Raw genomic sequence first — 21,427 nt, forward strand, 5'->3', positions numbered from 1 at the left:
GACTAAACCTAATAATTTTTATTAGTCCTTCTAATTTTGTTTGGTTACAGAGCTATCAAATAGAAAATCAGACCCCCCCCCCTGCCACACCCTAGAAAGTCAAGGTTTTCATCTATCAAATGACATATTGTATAACATTGTGTTCTGAACAGATAAGCATCAATTTCACTCAGAGTACAAGCTTTGTTCCCATGGGAGAGTTAACAACTAGCTTGGATGAATTTGTAACGGCTCTTGTCACATAGTTAGAAAGCCAGAAAAATTTTGAGAGTTAGGGGAAATTACCTACTTTTTGAATGTTATTAGTCTATATTCTTTGGTGCATTATTTAATTAAATAAAAATTATTTAGTGCATTACTACCATTAGTATAAAAAAATAGGGTTAACTGTCATCCAAATTCGACTGCAAGAAAAAAGAAGAATGGGTAATACTTTATTTCTGGTTTATTCTTTAGTTATTATTATAAAAGTAATTTAAATGTAAAAATATGGATCTTTTTAGGTGAATTAAGATTAAATTAGGAATGATACATAATAACAATATAATAATGTTTCATAAGGCATGCACGCGAGCAGATCATAATGGCACAAATAGTAGTTAGACACTGTTTAAAGGGTAATAAAACAATAAAATAAAATCATAATTAAATATATACTGTTATGAGCTTAAAGCTACTTAGGATAAATGAAAGTAGTTTCATGTTACAATATGAAATCATTCTAGAAAGAAAAAAAGGGTAATTTCGATTAATATATATTTTTTTTTGGTGGTTACGAGGTTGGTCAAATTGACTAATCCCATATAGAGATAGTGTAGAGAAAATAACATGTACAATATAAAGTTTTACTGAAAAAAGAAATGTTTGAAATGCATTTAGGAGGTTTTAGGGATTACACAAAGGAAATTAGAGATTTTTTGAGATGAAGTATTTTTGATTTTAAAATGAAAATTCTTTGCACATAGACTATTCAAAACAAATACACAATATATTTACGGACAAATCTTTATTTTAGTTTATTAAAAATACTCCTCTAAAAAACAATACCATTTTTTGTATGTGAATGACTTATAATGTTAACTGAAAGACTGCAAAATTTTGTGATGATATACACACTTTATTGAAAGTCAGAAGTATTAAATCTATAAAGACTAAGTGAGTACAAAGAAGTCATGTGTTCCGTCAAACTGACCGAGCCCATAATGAGAGAGAGAGTTAAAAGTGAAATTTTAATGAACTTTTAAACCTACACATGCACTATAGATTTCACTTTAATTTTATATTCTGTGTATGTGTACATATAAATAAATATAAAAAAGAAAACACACACATATAACATAATGGAATGAAGTTACTGTTAAGGTTTCTTCACTTTTCTTTATAGAGCTTTTACTTTTATCATAACTTTAACTTTTAGATTTTCCTTAGAGTATTCTATTTTCACTCATAGTATAAGAAATTGTTATATTTCAACTTAATTTTTGGGGCTTAACTTAAGTATTACATGGTTCTAATTTAATTTACAGGAGGCACACCCCCAAATGGTAAGAGAGAGAGAGACAGCTCTTGAGCTTACTAAGGTTTTGCTTCTTTTTTTTCTCCTGCTAGTTCAATACAGCCATGACAAACATAATTGCCCTTGTTTCCCAACTTTATTTGTGATTGTGTTTTCATTGTTATTTGTCTTAAACTTATCTTGTACACCTTCCATGATTCTATTCTTCTTTCTGATGAACTCAGTTACAGATCAAAGACTCATACTCTGTAACTCAGTTTTTTTTTAATCTCCAGTTAGTGGAACCTAACTGACTATTCTGAGGGAAGTCAGTGAGCCAGAAAATACCAAACTTCTAAGGAAAAAATGGAGTAGGCTAGTTAAAAAAAATTATGTTTTTATTAGTTCAAAACAAGAGATCTAAATTTTTCTCTTCATACATACATATGTTGATCTCTTATTTGTTCCTAGCTCTATTAATATTATCACATCCTTTCTCCAAGTGTCGTACTTCCAACTATTCATTGTTTATGTACAAGTTGCTTAACTACAGTTATCAAGTTCTTCTAAGAAATTTCTGCACTGAAAAGGTGAATCAAGGCACTGGAAATATCAATGGTATTATTTTACATGTTTCTATCCCTTATATCTATACATACAAGTCAACTTCAGAGCTACTGATTAACTGTGCATTTAAAATTTGCTTTAACCTGATCAATGATAAAAAAACTATTATAATCTTGTAAAGTAATAGATCTAACATTTGAGACAAAAATAATCTTAGATTGCATTCTCATTCTTCTTAATTTGTCCATTAGAGATTTCAAATCAGATGTGTGTAAAATTAACGTTTCAGATCTTGGTCTTTTTTCAAATAACCTCAAACTTTTGTTTCTTGTCATCAATACTAGCTGACTAATTCTGATGCACTCATAACAACAAGAAAAAGCATACAGTCTTAAGTGATTTTTAACATGATTATTAGGCCTACTGTCATGATAATGTGGTGCTTTAGTACACTGACTGCACATGTTTATTTGCTTTTTTTAACCTTGTGATAGATATTTATTCAACATACTTCAGATGAGTGCTATTCCTTACTATTAAATGATTTATAAAAAAAAGTTACTTTTACTGGTTAGGCAATCTATACTTTTGTACCAAATTGTGCACCATCTTATGGCAATTTATCTGTCCATCTACATAATTATTTTGATAATTTTTGTTGTCAATAAATATAAATGACCAAAACAACAATGAATAACTTTTTTTTTTACTATTTTACAATTAGATGTGGAATTCATTTTGTACTATCAAGACCAGATAATGACATGTAAAACCTAATTTATTTAATATTGTCTTATAATGCAAAAAAGTGTATCTCCAATAATACTTACCTCCGCTGACACTATCTATTCCTCGACCTTGACTTTGCCCATCTAAGCATTGGTCTCGTTTGCTTCAGTCTTTTATACCCCACTTAAAATGCCCTTGGTGTTGTGACACTCTTGACTAACATCAATACACTCTCTAACCTGGTACTGTATATAAGCACCTACAACATACTCATGCCAGCAGCAAAAAAAATACCTATTAAGGGAAAGGTCATACATGGTACATGAGGCTAAAGGCTCGAATGTATGGTGAGATAAAGCATGTAATACCACCCTAATATCCCAGTTAAGTAATTGAAAAGAGCATTTGGGAAAAAGTACTTAAAATGATTAAAGAAGGCTGGATAGCATTGGGAAGTCAAAAACTTTCCGATGTATAAAATAATGAAAAGTAGTCAATAAAGTTGCCTTACATAAAACGACAGGAGATGAAGCTAGACCTAAGTAAAAAAACAAGATACTATGGGCATGTTTGGTGAAGTGGACTCAAACTCCTCGTGAGGCACACACAAGGCAACTTTAGAAGGTAAACCCCGATGAGCTTGAAAAAAGTATGGGTGTAGAAAGTTGGATCGAGGTTGCCTCAACAAAGAGGAAAAGGTGGACCCACTTTAAGACACTATAGAAGAGGAAACCATGGATAGGCCAGCCAATCTGAGGCTAGAAACAGCTCTGAAGTATAGGATTGAATTATAGCCAGAACTCTGATGAAGAGACGCATTGGGAAATAGTATAGAGGTGCGATCCCATCCAATCTGGACAGAATGTAGCTATCATCAAAGCCTGAAGATGAAGTACTGGGGACCAAAAATGCTGGTAGTTGAGGTTGAACAAGTGGCAAATTCGCCAATCAATGGAGACCTGAACCAAGAGCAAATCAATCAGGAAAAACTTGCAATGGAGAATCTATTCAGTTAGGAGAATGTGATTGGGCTGAGACATGTAACCTGCTATGAAATTCATCACCCCAGCAAAATGGCAAACCATGAGGTCAATATGATTGGAGTGAACCCCATAGAAAAATAATCAAATTGCAAAAACAAAAGTCCCAAAAACACGTGCCCCCATGATGGGAAATTTAAGAGACTACTGTGGAATTTATGCCATAGATTAAGACCTTAAACCATAGTTATAAATTACTATGTGGAATGAAGATTCATCCTTTGTCCATATACCCTAGAATATCTGACCTTCGATATGCGCACCCAATCCCTGAAGTGAGGCATCTATGAAAAGAGAAAATTTGGGGCATAGGGGCAGTATAGGTACACTGATGGTAGTGTTGATCCAATCCAACCACCACTCGAGAACTAAGATGTTGCTCCTGATGAAAAAGACTGGATGATCCAATAGATTGGAATTCCAAATCCAGTGGTCACACAGTAACCACTGAAGAGACTGCATGTGTCCTCATATTGAAGGAATCAGAGATTCAAAGAAGGTCCACATCCCTAAAAAGAGATAGAACCATCCACGTAAGAACCTGACTGCCCATTCCATAGCTGGAGCCAGATGGGAGTTGGCAGAGCCTGGCTTAAAACATGTTGAAAAACTCATAAGACTCTGCACAAGACATATGGTGCAGATGCTAGGCCAAAGAATAGATCCTTGAACTGCAGAACCTGACCCCTGTGCACAAAAGGTAGATAGTGGCAGGATGAATTCACTATGTAAATATGGAGAAATGGATCAGCAACATCAAACTTGGTCATCCACAGACCCGGTGACGAATGACAACATAGGTTGAGAAAAGGATTCCATTGTGAAGCTGGGAGGATCAAAGAATTGGTTGAGTCGAGAAAGATCGATGATTATCTGCCAACCTCCCATCACCTCAGGGACAACAGGAATAAAACCCACTGATCAGTTGGGGGTGGTAATACTACAGGTTGGGAGGATAATGTAGGAAGAGAACTGAATAGAAAGACCAACCCCCGACACCAGAACCTAAAGTACCTATGGATCTGTGGTGGAGAAAAACCAGGTGTCCATCAATTGCAACCATACTCCTACGGACCCCACCCACCTAGGATAGACAACGACACCATTGGCGACAGTCGGACCAAGTGGAGGAGCCTTGAAACTAAGGATGGAATCTATTCTGAGTATCCACAAAGTGAGGAATAGAAGCCGAGGTCAAACAAATACAAGAAAAGTGTGATCTGTTCAAGGTGATCACAGGGTCCAATCTGGAGCCCTATGTTGTAAAGTGGATCTAGTCTGTGGAAACAAAATATACGTTCACCTGTTGGTGGTAAGCCAAAACATGCAAACAGACAAACAATGGTACAAGGTATATCCATTTCATCATGCAATAAAACAGTAAATCTTCTGGCATGAACCAGTAATATCAGGGAAAGGAGGAAAACAACATAGTCCTCCCCAACCTTTCCACCATCAAGGAAGGAGTAGACTCAAAAGCCACTGAGGAAAGCCCCAAAATCTCACAAATAACTAAAGAAAAGAAGCTGGAGGTGTTTGATCCACATTGGCGTTGCGAGATACCGACTTAGTAAACAAAGGCACCAGAAAACCGAATTCAAATTCGACACAGAATGTCCTGAATCATATAAAAAAAAGCAGCCTCAAAATCCCCAGGAGAAACATCTCCATGCCAAATATGTCTACATATCACAATGGATCAAATCATGGACAGCCTTAACTGAGAGTTACCCCCCCCCCACCCACACACACACCTGACCAAAGAGAGATACTAAATAACAGGAGGAATAGGGGAGGTGTGATTAGCCTCTGTGCTGACAACAGTAACATGGGAAGTTGTGCCCTGAAACAGCCCATCAAATTTTTTCTAAGGAAATTGTTATTGTATGGAAATCCACAAGGCAATGCCAAAATTGCAATCCAGAACATAATGAAGAATAGCACTGCATCAGAGAAAACTGCGACCAATGCTTTGTCAAGAAATAGGGATTACATTATCTGAGCTAGGTGGTTATATACAGCACCAGGATAGAGGGCACATTTACATGGGTGGAGAGTGTTGCAACATCAAGAGCATTTTAAGTGGGGTATAAGAGACTGGAGCAAGCGAGACCAATGGTTAGATGGGCAAAGTCAAGATTGAGGAATAGGTAAGGTGTCAGCGGATGGTAAGTATGTTTTGGAATTTCTTTATCTTAATTTTTGGTTCAATTTAAATTATTCATACCTACACTAAATTATTTACCTAACTTCTTTAAATTACATATTTTGCAAAAACAATTCTAGTATCAAGTTTTAAGACCCATGACACAGCTTTGAGAAAAACTAATATCACATAACATTTTATATTCTAATTTTACCCACTGAAATAATTTTCATATAGTGAAAATCTATTTTTCAGTCTTTTCATACGCAAGTACCCTGGATTAAAAATTCTAATTCAATGAGAATAGTGCAACACTAACACAATGTTACTGACAGACAAGAGTAAAATGTAGTTAAAAAGAGAATGATTTCAGACCCACGTGCAACATGTCCATCATGTTTCAACACATCTTAGATAAGGCAGTTATTCACAGACAAAATTTTACATTTTTAAAATTAAAAATAATTTAACACTTCTCTTTATCAAGTTAGTGGAATCTTCTCTGTCAAAATTCAACCCTGAAGAATATGTGAAGACATGGCTTCTTAGTGGTGTGCTGAAGAAATGCCATGCAGAAAAAGGAGGCAACAGAAGAAAATTCAGAGTATACATGTTTAAGGAATATTATTTAATGTAAACACGAGTCTAATACATATATACAATACACATATATATGTAAAATTGTCAATTATATGTTATTATTATTCTTAATAAATTTGTAAAAAATTTACATTTATTTAATGTATTTTCATGTCTAATGTATTATAATGTTTAATTTAACAGACATATATGCTATACCTTTTCATTTTGAATAGAACAAGACAAAGAAATATAGATAGATGTGTGTGTGTGCGCGAGTGATCGTTTTTCCCAAGCATGTACCTCTTTCTTAAAAGCCATTTCCATCACTGACAATGAGTAATAATAATTTACAATAAAAAATAAGATAAGATAATAGTAAAAACAGTTCTTGTTCTGCATAAAGCAATAAGAAGATAAGGCTTCTTTTTTTTTTAACTTACTTAACATAAAAGCAGTGACATGCAGATAATAGTACAATTTGTACTTAGAATCACAAAGTATCAGAAAATACAAAATAAGTATGCATTATCCATAAGTAAATGGTATCATTTACTTTTTTTTGGCATTAAACAATGACAGGAAGATAGGAGGATAGTATATTTTGTATCAATTAGATATTATGTAGTTTTGAGAAATTACTGTAAAAGTATAAATTGTATATATTTATAATAAGAAACAATGCATCTTAGGAAATAACCAATACAGTTTTCTAAAAAGAACAAACAACAACAACAACAAAAAATACTGAATCTCACAACAGAAAATTTGAAATACTGTATGATTTCATAGTTTTCTTATAAACAAAAGGTCTATTTTACACTTAAGATCTTGACCTGACTATGTCCTGAGATGGCCGGAACAATTGGAACAGCAAAGCGTAACTGGTTCGATGACATTCCAACAGTTTGAACAGTAGATGTGCCTACTTGAGCACTGTGAGCCATGCTTCTGATACCACTAACAGGTCCAACTGTGGCAGTTCTAGGTGTTACAACTGTGAGAAGAACAAACCATACTAAAGTTATGAAATTATAATTATTTAAAATTATCAACCTAAGCTCATAATTTATTATAAACATTTTAGGTTTAGGCACTAACTAAATTTCATTGATACAAGTATTAAAATTTTAAATGTAAAATATGATACATTATCTCTAACTTAGAGTTCAACAAGAGGGAAAATTACAAAATAATAAGAATTGGTTTCAAAAGATAACCAGTCTACATGTAAAAATAGTTTAAGATGGAATTACTCATAGATATAAAAAAAAAAAAAACAATTCACTGCTGACCCTGATTCAATTTCAGAGGGTTGAATATATTATATTAAAATGATTTTGAATATGCAAATCTGCAAGTGACATGACAACCATAACTGATAAAACTGTAGTGGAACAGAATGTACAAGAGCTACACTGTCCTCATACACAAATGGTCTATGGAAAGTGAGCAAGGATAGGTGGTTTACTTTGGATATGGCAGCATTATGACAGGATCTTATGCAATGTAAACTATGCTGCAAGGGTATTGCCAGGATGCACAGTCTTCAGACAGAGCATGACTGGACTATAATAACATAGGCTCCAAAATCATTTTAATGTCATGTAATCAATGTAGATTAGCCTTCTATCCACTGAAAGGTAAATTAAGGTATTTGAGCTTATCTTTCTTTACAAATTACTGCAAACACAATACTTTTCTTTGTTTTTTTTACTTAGAAGATGCTCTTTATCATTATTAAAACTTTAAAGAAGAATTTGAGTTTTTCAGTGAGCAAGATATGATTGAAACCTCAGCATTATAATGAGAAACTAATATCCACAAAATTAAAAGAAATGGATTAAAAGTATACATTTTTGCAAACAATTCTTTACAATTAGTCAAGATTTAATAGAGTTCCATTCAATTAAAAAGGTGAAATGGATGTAACAATCGGTTTTCAATGACATCTGCTAAATGTCTTATTGACATTTTTCTTTAATAGTATAAACCAAGAACACAAAATATAACATTATAAGATATATCAGAACAGAAAGCAATGTTACATCATTTTTACCCGTGGAAACTGAGGTCTGTTGAGTAGAAGCTGTTACAAGTCGTACATAAGGGAACTTACTCCCGGGCACCTGGATTGGACATACAACAGGTGAAGCTCCAGGTCCTGACAGGTTAGAGGCAGGTAAATTACCTGGTTTCATCAAAACCTGAGGTAAACCACTTGCAGCAACTAATTTTATTGTCTGAGGAACTGACCCTGCTGCAGAAGTTGATGATTTCACAGTTGCCTGTAAGGGTGGCAGTTCAATAATTCAAAGGTTCTGTCAAATATTTTTTTACATATACCCATTTCTACACTTAATAAAATATTTCTAAAAATGTCATGAGGATATCTTTCTAGAACGTATGTTGTATTTCTTCATACTTTTTTTTTAATTTAATGACATAAAATTAATACAAAAATAGTTTAATTACAGGATTTTGTAAATGCATCTTACCAAAAAGTACTATAACCCAAATATGGTGTAAATGAAACTGTCATTAGCAGAATTGTACAATGTTGAGTCTGACTGATTATATCTTAAAATCATGTTTGATGCTGTTTTAGGCACTGTATAATTTAGTACACAATAGCACTAAGACTTTTATTACTGCTGGTCTCTTCCAATTCACCTGGCATGGCTTTGATGTAGCCTGTTCAGGTGTTGAAAATTCAACTCATCTACTCATTTTTACAAGCGATTTTTTAATGTAGAACAAGTTAAATTTGTTGGTCAGTCATCTGACAGGATGAATGCATTTTTCCAGAAGAAGTATATCAATTCAATGTGAGAAAATGTGTTCATGTAGACATGGTAAACAGCTAGCGAAAAAATTAAAACTGTGAGAAAAAATAGCTAGACGTGAACTGCCGCTTCAAAATGAACCCAGACATCTTGCCTCATGAGTGAGTTGCTTCTATAGGTAAGTGTGTTTCTGTTGTCCTTGGAAATGCTGTATGCTGCAATAAAAGTCTTGTAAACTGAATGCAAGACTTGTCATAGTTATTTATTATTTTCTGTGATAAATGAAGGATTTTACATGTAACCCAACAAAAGATTGAAGTGTCATGTTGTTGACTGCTATAAAAATTTCAGACATTTGAAAACATTTGTAGGGTGGTGGCAACAGTGAACAGAAAGGTAAAGATAATAAAAATGTCAAAGTGGAAAAACTTAGCCAGAAAATGTATAATAAAAGAAAAAGATTAGTCAAAGAAGGTTAGAAGAATTTCCTTGGGCAAAAGTTAAGAATGGTTAGTTTCTGTTAAGTTTCACAATTTCCAGAACTTTTAGAAAGACTTGTCCCTAGTTAAAGGCATCAATATGAAATACAGAAAAGAAACTACAAAATATCACAATAAGAGTACCAAACACATCAAATGTATTGAACAGAAATGTTTTAGATAAACCCAGAGAAACACATCCAACAAAAAGTGTAAAGAGGCTAGATGAAAATACAGTGTTAAATATGAAAAACTTTTTAACACAGCATGTAGAGAATTTTGTATGAGCACTTCAGAGATTTTAGAAGAGAAAACAACAGAAGATTTATGCAAGGTCAGATTTATTAGTTTCCTCGCAAATGGATAAACTGATAAAGAAATGATTCAACCAGAGTTAGTTTACGTACACTATGTGGAGCAAAATGGTGAACTGGAAGCGTAACTAATTAATATACCGACTCTTGATCCAATTAAGACAGGGACAAGAATAACTCTGAATAAAGAAACTGTCTCCTCTGGTATGAATCAAGAGAGATAGGCTTACATTAGAAGATTATAACTGAACCCAAAGCATTGTGAAATGGTTAAACAGTGGACAAACGAACAAGACACCAAAGACCACACATGCTCTGGTCCTAGAGAAAAGTACCAAACAGCCAGTAGACAGTTCATATTTAATCAAAATGAATCAGAGTAAATGGTTAAAAAAACTGTTTAAGTTATATACACAAGTGAGTATATGTTACATATAGTCAAGACTCAAATGTTCAAGATTTTATAAGTATTATAGTTGCTTTAAAGTGAAATCTAAGTTAAAACAAAATGCATGATGAAAAATTGTTGAATTTATATGGACTGGACTGAAACGTTTAAGGTTGAATACTTTTTTTACGATATTACTTCCATTAAAGCTTTCAAAGTTAAGAAAAATAAAAATTTGTTCCCCTGTTTCAAATATTCTTTGTTTTTGTCAGTTTCTAACTACTTTGCTGAATTACTTGTCCTGCTTTTTCACAGTATATACAATAACTTACTAAAAAATTCAGTAAAAGTGAAACTTTAGATTCACTCATCCCGGAGGACAAGTTTACAGAAAATATTTTCTAATTCTGCTATGATTATATACAGTAATAATGCTACAGCTGTACAATGTGTCAAAACTGATTTGCACAAATGTTCAATGTCTGCTGTATTAATTTCATCATGTTTTCCATTACCAACGATAGAGAATGGAAAGCATTTTTCTTTTGCTAAAACAAGCATTGTTTGTGAATGGCGAGTGTTTAATCTGAACCACGTTACATTTATTCAGACATGTTGTACCAACTCGAAACTTGTATTGATTTAGAGTGACCTTCTGCTTAAAAACAGAGCACACACACACTTTAATTGTAGAATATAAAAAAATTTGTTAAACAATCATATTCACATACAATTATATTTGAATTATGTCAGTTAAAACTATAGGAAATGCAAGAGTTACAACTGAATTATTGCTGATGTAACTACCATATTGTTTTAACCTATTACACAACTAATGCATCTATTAGATTTAAATTGGAGAATATTAATTTAGATTATAATCTCTTTAGTCTTAATTAATCTGTATCCATTTCTATGATTTGAATATTATTTGTTAGCTTGTCGACAGAAAAATTACACATAATGGCTTAGTGCCATATTCTTCTTGTATAATCCAAAAGAAAATGTTTAAAACTGCAAACCTTTGATTAACAAACATTGTACATCATTTTTGTTCATTAATGTTATAAAAAAACAAATAAAACTTACAATTTCTTTCAACGACAGATCTTTACTAATCTAGTTTTCATAGGCAAAAATCCAGCTATATTGTTTTTACACAAGATACATATTACATACTGGAACAACAGTCTTCCAGAGAACCTTAGTTGTTGTCGCTGGCATTGTTGTCTGCTTGGCTACTGTACATGTAGTAGTTACTGTTGGTGTAGATCCTCCAGCAATGGCAGTTGCTATGGCAACTCTTGGGAAATTTGATGTTGTCCCACATGCTGGAGCTGGAGCAATTTTTTGGGGTGATTTGGGAAGAGAGACAGGAATCATGGTAACTTTTGTTCCTGGGGACTTCACAGGGGACAGCAAATAAAACCCCTTAAAAAGTATAATGGTAGTTATTGCACATTATATGCACACATACATATAAGATAAAGTTTAATTTTAATAGGAAGATAAAACAAAGTGCTCTAAACATTAATACACCTTTTCATGGCTTAAACTGCTAAGTTAGGCCTTTATTTCTCCACTATCAAAACTATGAATGAATTTTATTCTAAGAAATTATATTAATTATTGTTATGGAGCTAAAAGACAAACTGTGAACACACTTACTAGTTTTTAACTACCTTTATTAACAGCAGTGTTTGTAATCTTCACGATTTATAAACAAAACTTAAAAAGATATCAAAATTATAATTGAAATTCATATTGTTAAATAGTAGCAGGTTAAATTTAGTGAGCATAAAATTGAATACTTTCTTGCAATACAGTAATGACTGGTTTAGATTTATAATTATGCATTACCATCTCTGTGAGACTTATTTGTATTTGATTTTGCCCAGTCTACTGTAAGCCCACTAGTATTTCCTTTAATGCAGAATTCTAATATAACATAATCTAAGATGATGCAAGTTTGCAAGTTTTGTAGGAGAAAGTTTAAAAGTATTAGTTAAGTATTTTGTGTACCAGAAAGTTTGTTTAAAAGAGATCACTAGGATTATATGAAGTATGTTAACTTACTGTTAAAGAGTTTTACAGATACTGAGTTTAGCTTCTTAAACTATTAACAATCTACCAACAATACCTAAATTAAGTTTAAACAGTGGGGATAAAATGCATAATTTGGTGAAATAATTAAGCTTTTTAAACTTAGCAGCTATTTTTACAGTCTTCTCATTCAAAATCCATAAAGCATTAATCCAAAATACATAAGGAAAAACATTTATAAGACTTGATTTTAATCACCAAGATTAGGCTTTATTTCTAATTTGAGTATTTTGTAAGAAATTTAATATAAAAAAACAAAAAACAGAAATGTACAACAAGCATGAATTGACGCTGTAATTTTCCTATACTGAAAATGTATTTCTGATAGGTACTTCCCTCCACTCACAAGATTAGTTTTCCCATTTTGTGCTGCCCTCTGAATGCATGCTACAAGCCTTACACACCTCTCTATTGGAATCAAAGATTCCAACATGTCTCTCATGCTCTCTCCACCAATAGGAGAGCACTACTATTACATGATGCATGTGACTCCCTCTATGCGCCACTACCAAACCTTCACTTCGAAGTTTGGCAGATCATAGGCACCGAAAGATTGTGGAGAGGAGGTGGGAAGTGAGAGCAGAGGGAAGTACCTATTGGAAATACAGTTTCAGTACAGGAAAAATATAACTTCCAAAACGGTACTTCCCTTCTCTCACAAGATTAGCTAGAATCCCACAATGAAAAGGAGGAGATACGTATTCCCTGAAAGCATCCAAAGGATACTTCTGTAGATGAGAGAAACAGATCAGATGATCTGAGAAGGGGCACGTAGGAACAAACACGGCAGAAAAGAAAGGGAGCACATCCCAGTGGTAGAGGATAAGTTAAGAAAGTAATCCCCACCAGATAAATATAGAAACACAATTCCACAAATGTAAAGTGGGTAATGCCAGATGTGTCCCATGGTATAGAATGGCCAGAGCATGGCAAACTGTTCTCGGCAAGTCAAATACACCAAAAACCTCCTCGCTGAGTACTGACATCCATGCAAGGGTAGGATGAGGATAATACCAGCTTCACCTCAAACCCCAAAATTGTGTATATGAGGAAAATACGGACTCCAGAGCATAACATAGGAGTAGCCTTGAGCTAGGGATCCAGGAATGTGTCATCCGGTATCCGAGGGAAGTTCATCACATGCAATCAACTCCCACGACTGTGAGTCTTGTCCTAAATGTCCAAAGGTCAGTAACATCCCCATCGCAAGAGAGAACAAGGGAGTGCCTAGGACAGAAACATCCCACGAATACCCTCCGTGACCCATTACACAGAAGGAAGAATCGAGTGAGGAAGATGGGGCAACCCCAAACCTGTGTGAGGACTTAAATTGATTGGTTCGCTTGATATCCAAAACCAGCTCATGGAGTACTAACATCCATACGAGGGTAGGATGAGGGCACCCAATCAAATTGGTGAACTGCATTTAGATCTCTCTCTCTGTGGTATGTGCCACTCAACCCGGAGGATTTTATGCCTTCTACACTAGCAGAACATCACCGCCCTACTCTGAACTGAATAGTTATATCCATCTATGTTGAACCCATCCAGCAGGATGCCTCCATGGTCTACCACCCCAGCATCTTGGAACTGGCAAGTGGTAAGGACTTCCATACTCCACTGGAAGAAGGGGGAGTGTATTGGAGAGTCCAGAGGAATGGCTACACCCGAGATAGTGCAATGGATGATCATGAAACCCTATTTTGAAAAGCAGACCATACCAATTTATGGGTAACTATCTCCTTGTGCTTTACCCATGCTGTCTATGGGTGGTATGGTCTTGGACTGGCCTATTTATGAAGCAAATATTACAACGTTATTAACCATCCAGTGATCATGTGAAACATCCCATCTTGAAGGTGAGCATGCAGAGCCATGGAAAGAGCATGTGAGTCAACATGGTGTACAGTGCAGATTTAACTGTGTATGTAAAGAATACCTGGTCAGGCACCACTTGCCACAGAGCAGAATCCTAGAAATGAAATTCGAAGCAAAGGCCCCTGAAAGAAAAGAAAGCATTAATAAAGACTTACCTAGTGTCATAACCACACCAAAGTCTGAAGTACAGCCACAGGCACTAGGCAATACCCAGAGGAAGCAGAAACTGCAACGTGATGTGTGTGATGAGAGATGAACATCTGAGGGGTGGTCCACATGCCTGACTGCAGAATCTCCTCCAAAGGCCGAGGAAGACGAGAAGCAAGGGAAAAGGTGAGGTGTCGGATTTGATGGGAGGTAACACAGAACAAAGCCCATTGGGAAGGGGACATGAAGGAATAAGCCAAATGGATTAAACGTCAAACCTAATTGGTTAGGGTAAAGAGAGAAAGATCCCGAGAGGAAGAGGTTTGCCATGGGATAAAGAGACAGGAACAGGAACCCTGGAAAGAAACTGTGCAGGCAATATAACTATGTAGGGAAAGAACCAGGTATAGAAGTCTATCTGGATCAGAACAAGGGTAGAGATGAGAAATAGAGGGAAAGGAAATGGTTAAAAAGGAGGAGGTGCCCTCACGAGCTGCTAAGATCTTGGGAAGGAAATAACAATCTGATAATGGAGCAGATAATTTTGGTGGTACAGTATGCGAGTGATATCGATAGTAAACAGATCCGACCAACACTGTCTGCAAGCCAAAAGGAGATGGAAATACATCTTAAGGGATATGTGAAACAAAGAGCATAAGGCAATGGGCTCAAATAGAGATAAAGTAAGGGAATGGAGTACCACGTTAATGCTCCGATTCATAAGTACTGGATGTCTAGGCAGCTGATAGATCCAGAAAGAACGGATGAAAATGGCAAGGACAGGGGGAAAGAAAGACCCTGTAGTAACAGGAAAAACAGAAAGTATGAAATAGGGCTGCCCGATTTTGAGGAGATCAAAGACCCTTTCTCAAAAAGCCATGTAAGAAACTCAGAGATATCAGTAACCGGAGAATGAGAAAATGGGATACCCCAAGCCAGGGCCCAGGTGCGAAAAACATTCCATTTCCAGTGATACACAACCATGGATGAAGGACGAATGGAATGAGCTAAATGAGATGTTACCCAATGTAAGAAACTGGATCTCCTCACCATGGACCGAACAAAAATCAGGTATGAAATGCGAGATGCAAAACTGGCAACTAGAATTGACTAAGATGTTCAGGGAATAAAGGAAGAGGGATGGGAGGGAACAACTGTAGCTGAAGTAATCAACAAAATCATGATTGATCGGATCAGTAAGAAGCAATCAGATGGACTTTGCACAGAGTGGTATGGATGAGGCAGACTACACGATGAAGTAATCAGGTAGGAGGGTTATCATAAAGGAACTTGTTCAACCAATCCTGGCTAAAGGCATCTGTAGCCAATGCCCGAGTATGGGTAACCAGGGGCCAAAACAAAGGTAACTGTTGATTGAGGGTAGTGGCAAATGCATTGATATGAGAAATACCCCACCAATCTCAAAGCCACTGAAAAACAAGGGGATAAAGGGACCACTTCGTTGGGTAAACCTGGTCAGGTTGGGAAAAATGAAAACAAGGTTGAAAGCACCTGGTATGTGACACTCCATCAAACAAATGTGATGATAATGGACCCAAAAGTGAAGATCTTATGTTAGAAATCACAGAGATCTTGACCGGGTGCCACCTTGGTGATTGATATGAGTTACCATTGTTGAATTGTTGGAATGGATCACGACCAGACCATCTTTGGAGATGGGAAGAAAGTGATCCAAAGCCCAATGAAAAGCAAGGAGTTTGAGGACACTGATATCAAGAGAATGTTCCCCAACAGACAAACAACCTGAGGCCTCCTGTTGATCGACCCACACATCCCAGTCCTCAAGGGATGCATCTATGAACAGATGTAAATATGGCTGCATAGGAAGAAGTGACACACCTGCAAATGTATGAGCCTTGTCTAACCACCATTGGAGATCATCTACAATGTAGGAAGGAAGGGATATAGGAGTATGCAAATGATCCTTAGCAAGGTTCCATTGGTCATGGAGGACCCATTAAAAGGATTGCATACGAGCCCGGCCAAGGGGTATAAGAGGAGCGACAGAACCTCGTAAGCAGAAAGTGAAAGAGCAGACAGGGCATTTCGAATGGCCAGTTCCATAGATCAGAGCTGGAGAGGAGAAGATTGGGCCAAACTGAGATGGGTGTTGAAAAAGGAAGGACTTCTCCAATTTGATCAACCAGCCCACTCGAGCAGCCTTGAGAAGAAGCTGATGAGTATGACAGGCTGACTCCTATTCAGAATAAGTATGAAGAAGCCAGTCATCCATGTAAAAAGTGAAAGTGCAACCCCAGGGCATGAAGATGTAAAGCAAAGGTTCAAACCATCCAACAAAAAATGCATGGTACCAAGGCCAGGCCAAAGGGTAGGGTGCGAAATTGGTACACCATCCCATGATGAACAGACTGAAAATAAGGATGAGAATGATCTAATACGAGAATATGCAGAAAAGCATTGGAGATGTCCATCTTGTTCATCCAAAGACTTGGAGAAAAACCCCACCAAAAATTAAGGTAAGATTCCATGATGAAGCATGGGGTGTGTGAACATATCAATTGAGATGGGACAGGTCAATAAACAGCCTCCAGTCCCTGGCCTTTTTGGGAACTACAAACAGGTGGGAGTAAAATCCTCTTGAACCACATGGAGCAGGTTTGATAGCCTGTTGTGGGAAGAGGTCTTGCACTACCTTGGATAGTGACTGGTGTGACAAGAAATCATGAGGAGGAAAGGAAACAGGCACGCAGGACAAGGAAGGAAGGGTAAGAAAGGATATGATGAATCCTTCTGACAAAACTCGATGAACCCAAACATCAGAGATGAAAGGGCTCCACCAATGAATGAAGGTTGCCAGACGAGCTCCCACCAGGCCTGAACTTACCAGGGTCACAGGAATCATTGTTGGCATACCATGCATCACCATGAAAAACGACAAACAATGGGATCAAAACGAAGGAGGAACAGGCAAGGGCTGGGGAGGGTCAGGAGACAGGAATCGGTGCTTCACTTGGCTTTGACTGGGATAAACGGGCCACCAGATGAGAAAGGGTGGATTGTTTTTGGACCAAAGACTCCACAATCGTGTCAAACACGAAACTCTCAAAAACAGGGCCATATGAAGGTCCCGTAGATAAGGAGCCAGGAGACAGATCCGTGACAATATGGCATCATGACTATAAAGGTCCCAACAACAACCTAACTTGGAGGCAAAATGCTCAGTGTGAACCCAAATATCAGATGGGGGAAAACTAAATAAGGTTGGGATGCATAATCATGTAATACGAAAGGACGTGGGTCATAAGGAATAAGAATAGACAAAACATCACATACCTGAGAAATAAAATCCAAGAAAGCCAACAAGGACTGAACAGAATCCTCAGGTAGGGTTTGGGAAGGCACTGCAAAATCATCGTCAGCCTGGCCAGACTCAAAAAAGCTCAGGAGGAAAAGGTGCAACACCAGGAGACAAAAGTTGTCCCATATAAAGCTCAATCTCCCTGTAAATAAAGGCTGACAAATCCCCTGATGAGTCGCTTGCACCTACGGCCTGAAGTATGGCATCAGACAAATGAGATGTAGTGGAAGTGGTAAAGTTAACTTCGGAATTCATGCTTGATACAAAACAAACAAGCAAAAATTTTCAGGCAAAACACGGGTAAATCAAACACTTTCAAAAATAAATTGAAAAAAAAAATTCTTGAAATAAAGTAAATTAAATTAAGTTAAACCATTTTGAGAAGCAATGAGCAAACAGAAAGACATCTGAACTCAAGCACTGCCAAACGAGAAGTGATGGTTCAGTAGTGTCGCATAGAGTGATAGTAGTGCTCTCCTACTGGTGAAGAGATGATGCATGTTGATTTGCATGAGAGATATGTTGGAATCTTTGATTCCAAAATGGGGGGTGCAGAAAGCTTGTGGCATGCATTATAAAAAAATTCAATATAGAGGACAGCACTGTTTTTGCACATCACAAAACAACAACAAACAGGTGGGAGTAAAATCCTCAGGTAGGGTATGGCATCAGACAAATGAGATGTAGTGGAAGTGGTAATGTTAACTTTGGAATTCATGCTTGATACCAAACAAACAAGCACTGGTACTTGATTAACATATAAAAGTTTTAGTTAAGACATCTGATAGTTAAACTGCCTAAACTCAGTCAGTTAGTGCACAGGATTTTCAACCCATGGCTATTCTTGAATTCAAACCACTTCTGGAACCACTGCTTGTAGAAAACATTACCATATTTTGATCAAAAGTAAAATAAGAATTACATGCACCCCAGGATTACTTACTTAACTATATGAATGAATAGAATGATGGGCATCCAGCTAGTTTTCTTGTTGACTGACCCAAAAAAACAATTATAACAATAATGTATAGCCTATGAAATGTTAACCCTCAACTGGTAGGGTGGGGTCCGAATGACCCATGTCGATTTTTCAAGTTCATATCCCAACTCAGCTAGTGCTGCTCTCTACCTGATATTTTCTGTACTCTATCCTTAATCAGTTCTTAAGTGTTGAGCAGAGTGTATGTGCTGTCGCAGTTCTCTTTCTTACTGTTGTAATCATTTGTTTGCCATTTGTGTGTAATTCTGACCCCACCATATTATAAAGACAATATTTCTGAAGTTTATTCAAAAGGGTCATTTTTAATCCAACCTACCATTTATGATACAAATAGTTTAGGCTACCAGTTGAGGGTTAAGGAGAATATTTACAGTCATTAATATCTGCCCTTTCAAGAAGAAAATTAAATTTTATATGAATGTCTAGCATATTGATGTAATTTCAAGTTATGATATGCACATGCTAATGGAAGACTCACTTTGAAGGAAGTTTTCTTTTTTTCTATAAGATTATGATTATCTAAGGTAAGTGATGGATAAATTAAAATTACTATGTCAAATAAGAGATTCATCATTTTAGTTGATGTTAATATACTTCAAGAATAAAACTCAGCGTAACTAATCCTACAAGTACAATGACTAAACAATATCCCATATATGGTAACCCAGAGTTTAAGAAGAAAAAAAAGGGGTGAGATGCAGAACCATTACCCTAGGGACTGAATACTTTATTTCATTGTATGACACATATTAAACTGTTGAGATGCAGAACCATTATGCTAGGGACTGAATACTTTATTTCATTGTGTGACACATATTAAACTGTTGAGATGCAGAACCATTATGCTAGGGACTGAATACTTTATTTCATTGTGTGACACATATTAAACTGTTGAGATGCAGAACCATTATGCTAGGGACTGAATACTTTATTTCATTGTATGACACATTAAACTGTTGAGATGCAGAACCATTATGCTAGGGACTGAATACTTTATTTCATTGTATGACACATTAAAACTGTTGAGATGCAGAACCATTATGCTAGGGACTGAATACTTTATTTCATTGTATGACACATTAAACTGTTGAGATGCAGAACCATTATGCTAAGGACTGAATACTTTATTTCATTGTGTGACACATATTAAACTGTAAAATCTTAAAAATCCAAGACAATAATCTTCCATCATTATTCAGACAGAATGGTTAAAGTTATACAACAATGACTGGTTTTCATCTAGCTAGTCAAGTAAACTGCGTAGATAAGAGACAGAAAACATGGGAACAAAATCTGCTGCTCTGACTGATAAATTATAAATCAGAATAAGTTTCTGGTTACATTTTACCATCTTTCTTATCTGTTTAAATGAATATGCTGTTTTATTTACTTTATGATCACTCTGAAAATGATAAATCTAAGCAAAACAAAGGTGATAGTATTCATATTATGAATACCATAAAAATACATACATCTCACGGCTGAGTCAATGGTGGAAAGCCTGTAAGCAGCCAGAGAGGAAATTAATAATAATGAGTTACAAGATAATAAATAGGCAGTTACAGACTGTTCATTGTGACAGAATGCAGATATAACCCCTGGTGCTTTCAATTAAAATTAATGGTATATAGTTCCAAATTCCAAAAATTTAACAAAAAACTTCAGAAAGGCTTGGAAGAAACTATGGACTCCAAACATATAACTTAATATCCCATTCTACAGACCCCCCCCCCCAAAAAAGACAAAATTATATTTATTTTTTAATTTGTTAAAGCTAATCACAAAAATTCCTAATTTAGTAACTCTTATTTTTTTTGGTAATTACAATAAACATAAATCAATATAATGTTTAAGTTTACTCTTTTAGATAACCTACTTCAGAGTCATATAAAAATAACATATTCAATGGGTAAATGATGCAGACAAATTTACACTAGCAAGTTGGCCACTGTTTGTAAAATAAGCAAAATTTATAGAACATCTTTAATTACTGTCCTGTTTTCAAAATGCAGTCGCACTCTGTCTGAGAACCGAGACTGATTTAGAAATTGCATTTCTTAAATGTAATTCTAACTTACAAATAAATATTTCTTCACAAAATTCAAGAAAAGATGATTTGGAGTTTAAAAAATTATACATATTATATTCATTATTAATATGGTGTAAGAAAAGTAAATGGTAAAAATTATAGTTTTTCATTAACAGTTTAATAAAAATAATAGATAATATAGTTAATGTACTATAGTGTGGCTTTCACCAATGTTTTAATGAATATATTCCAACAAATACTAAGGATGTGTTTTCATTAACCCTCTTTCTTTACATCACAAACAGATCATGCTTGTAAATTGTATAAAACAAATACTTAAAATCAGATGTACATGTAGAAGTCCAAATCTTTTATTAATATCAGTTTATAATTCTGATGTACTCTTT

General features: G+C 35.5%; 1 protein-coding gene across 2 annotated transcripts in view; it reads right to left on the reverse strand.

Moving 5' to 3' along the window:
• LOC106458044 (protein lin-54 homolog) overlaps positions 1 to 21,427 on the reverse strand; it is an 81,457-nt gene that overhangs the window by 36,412 nt on the left and 23,618 nt on the right. The window contains exons 3-5 of one of the 2 annotated variants that reach the window (XM_022384312.1): positions 11,703 to 11,954; positions 8,616 to 8,844; positions 7,393 to 7,553 (exon numbers count right to left, since the gene is read on the reverse strand). In XM_022384312.1, the coding sequence (XP_022240020.1) occupies positions 7,393 to 7,553; positions 8,616 to 8,844; positions 11,703 to 11,954 (642 nt within the window). Of the gene's footprint in view, positions 1 to 7,377; positions 7,554 to 8,615; positions 8,845 to 11,702; positions 11,955 to 21,427 lie in introns of both variants that reach the window. The other variant, XM_013917501.2, reaches the window with a different exon arrangement.

Source organism: Limulus polyphemus, unplaced genomic scaffold, assembly GCF_000517525.1.
Source record: "Limulus polyphemus unplaced genomic scaffold, Limulus_polyphemus-2.1.2 Scaffold20, whole genome shotgun sequence".
Lineage (NCBI taxonomy): Eukaryota > Metazoa > Arthropoda > Merostomata > Xiphosura > Limulidae > Limulus > Limulus polyphemus.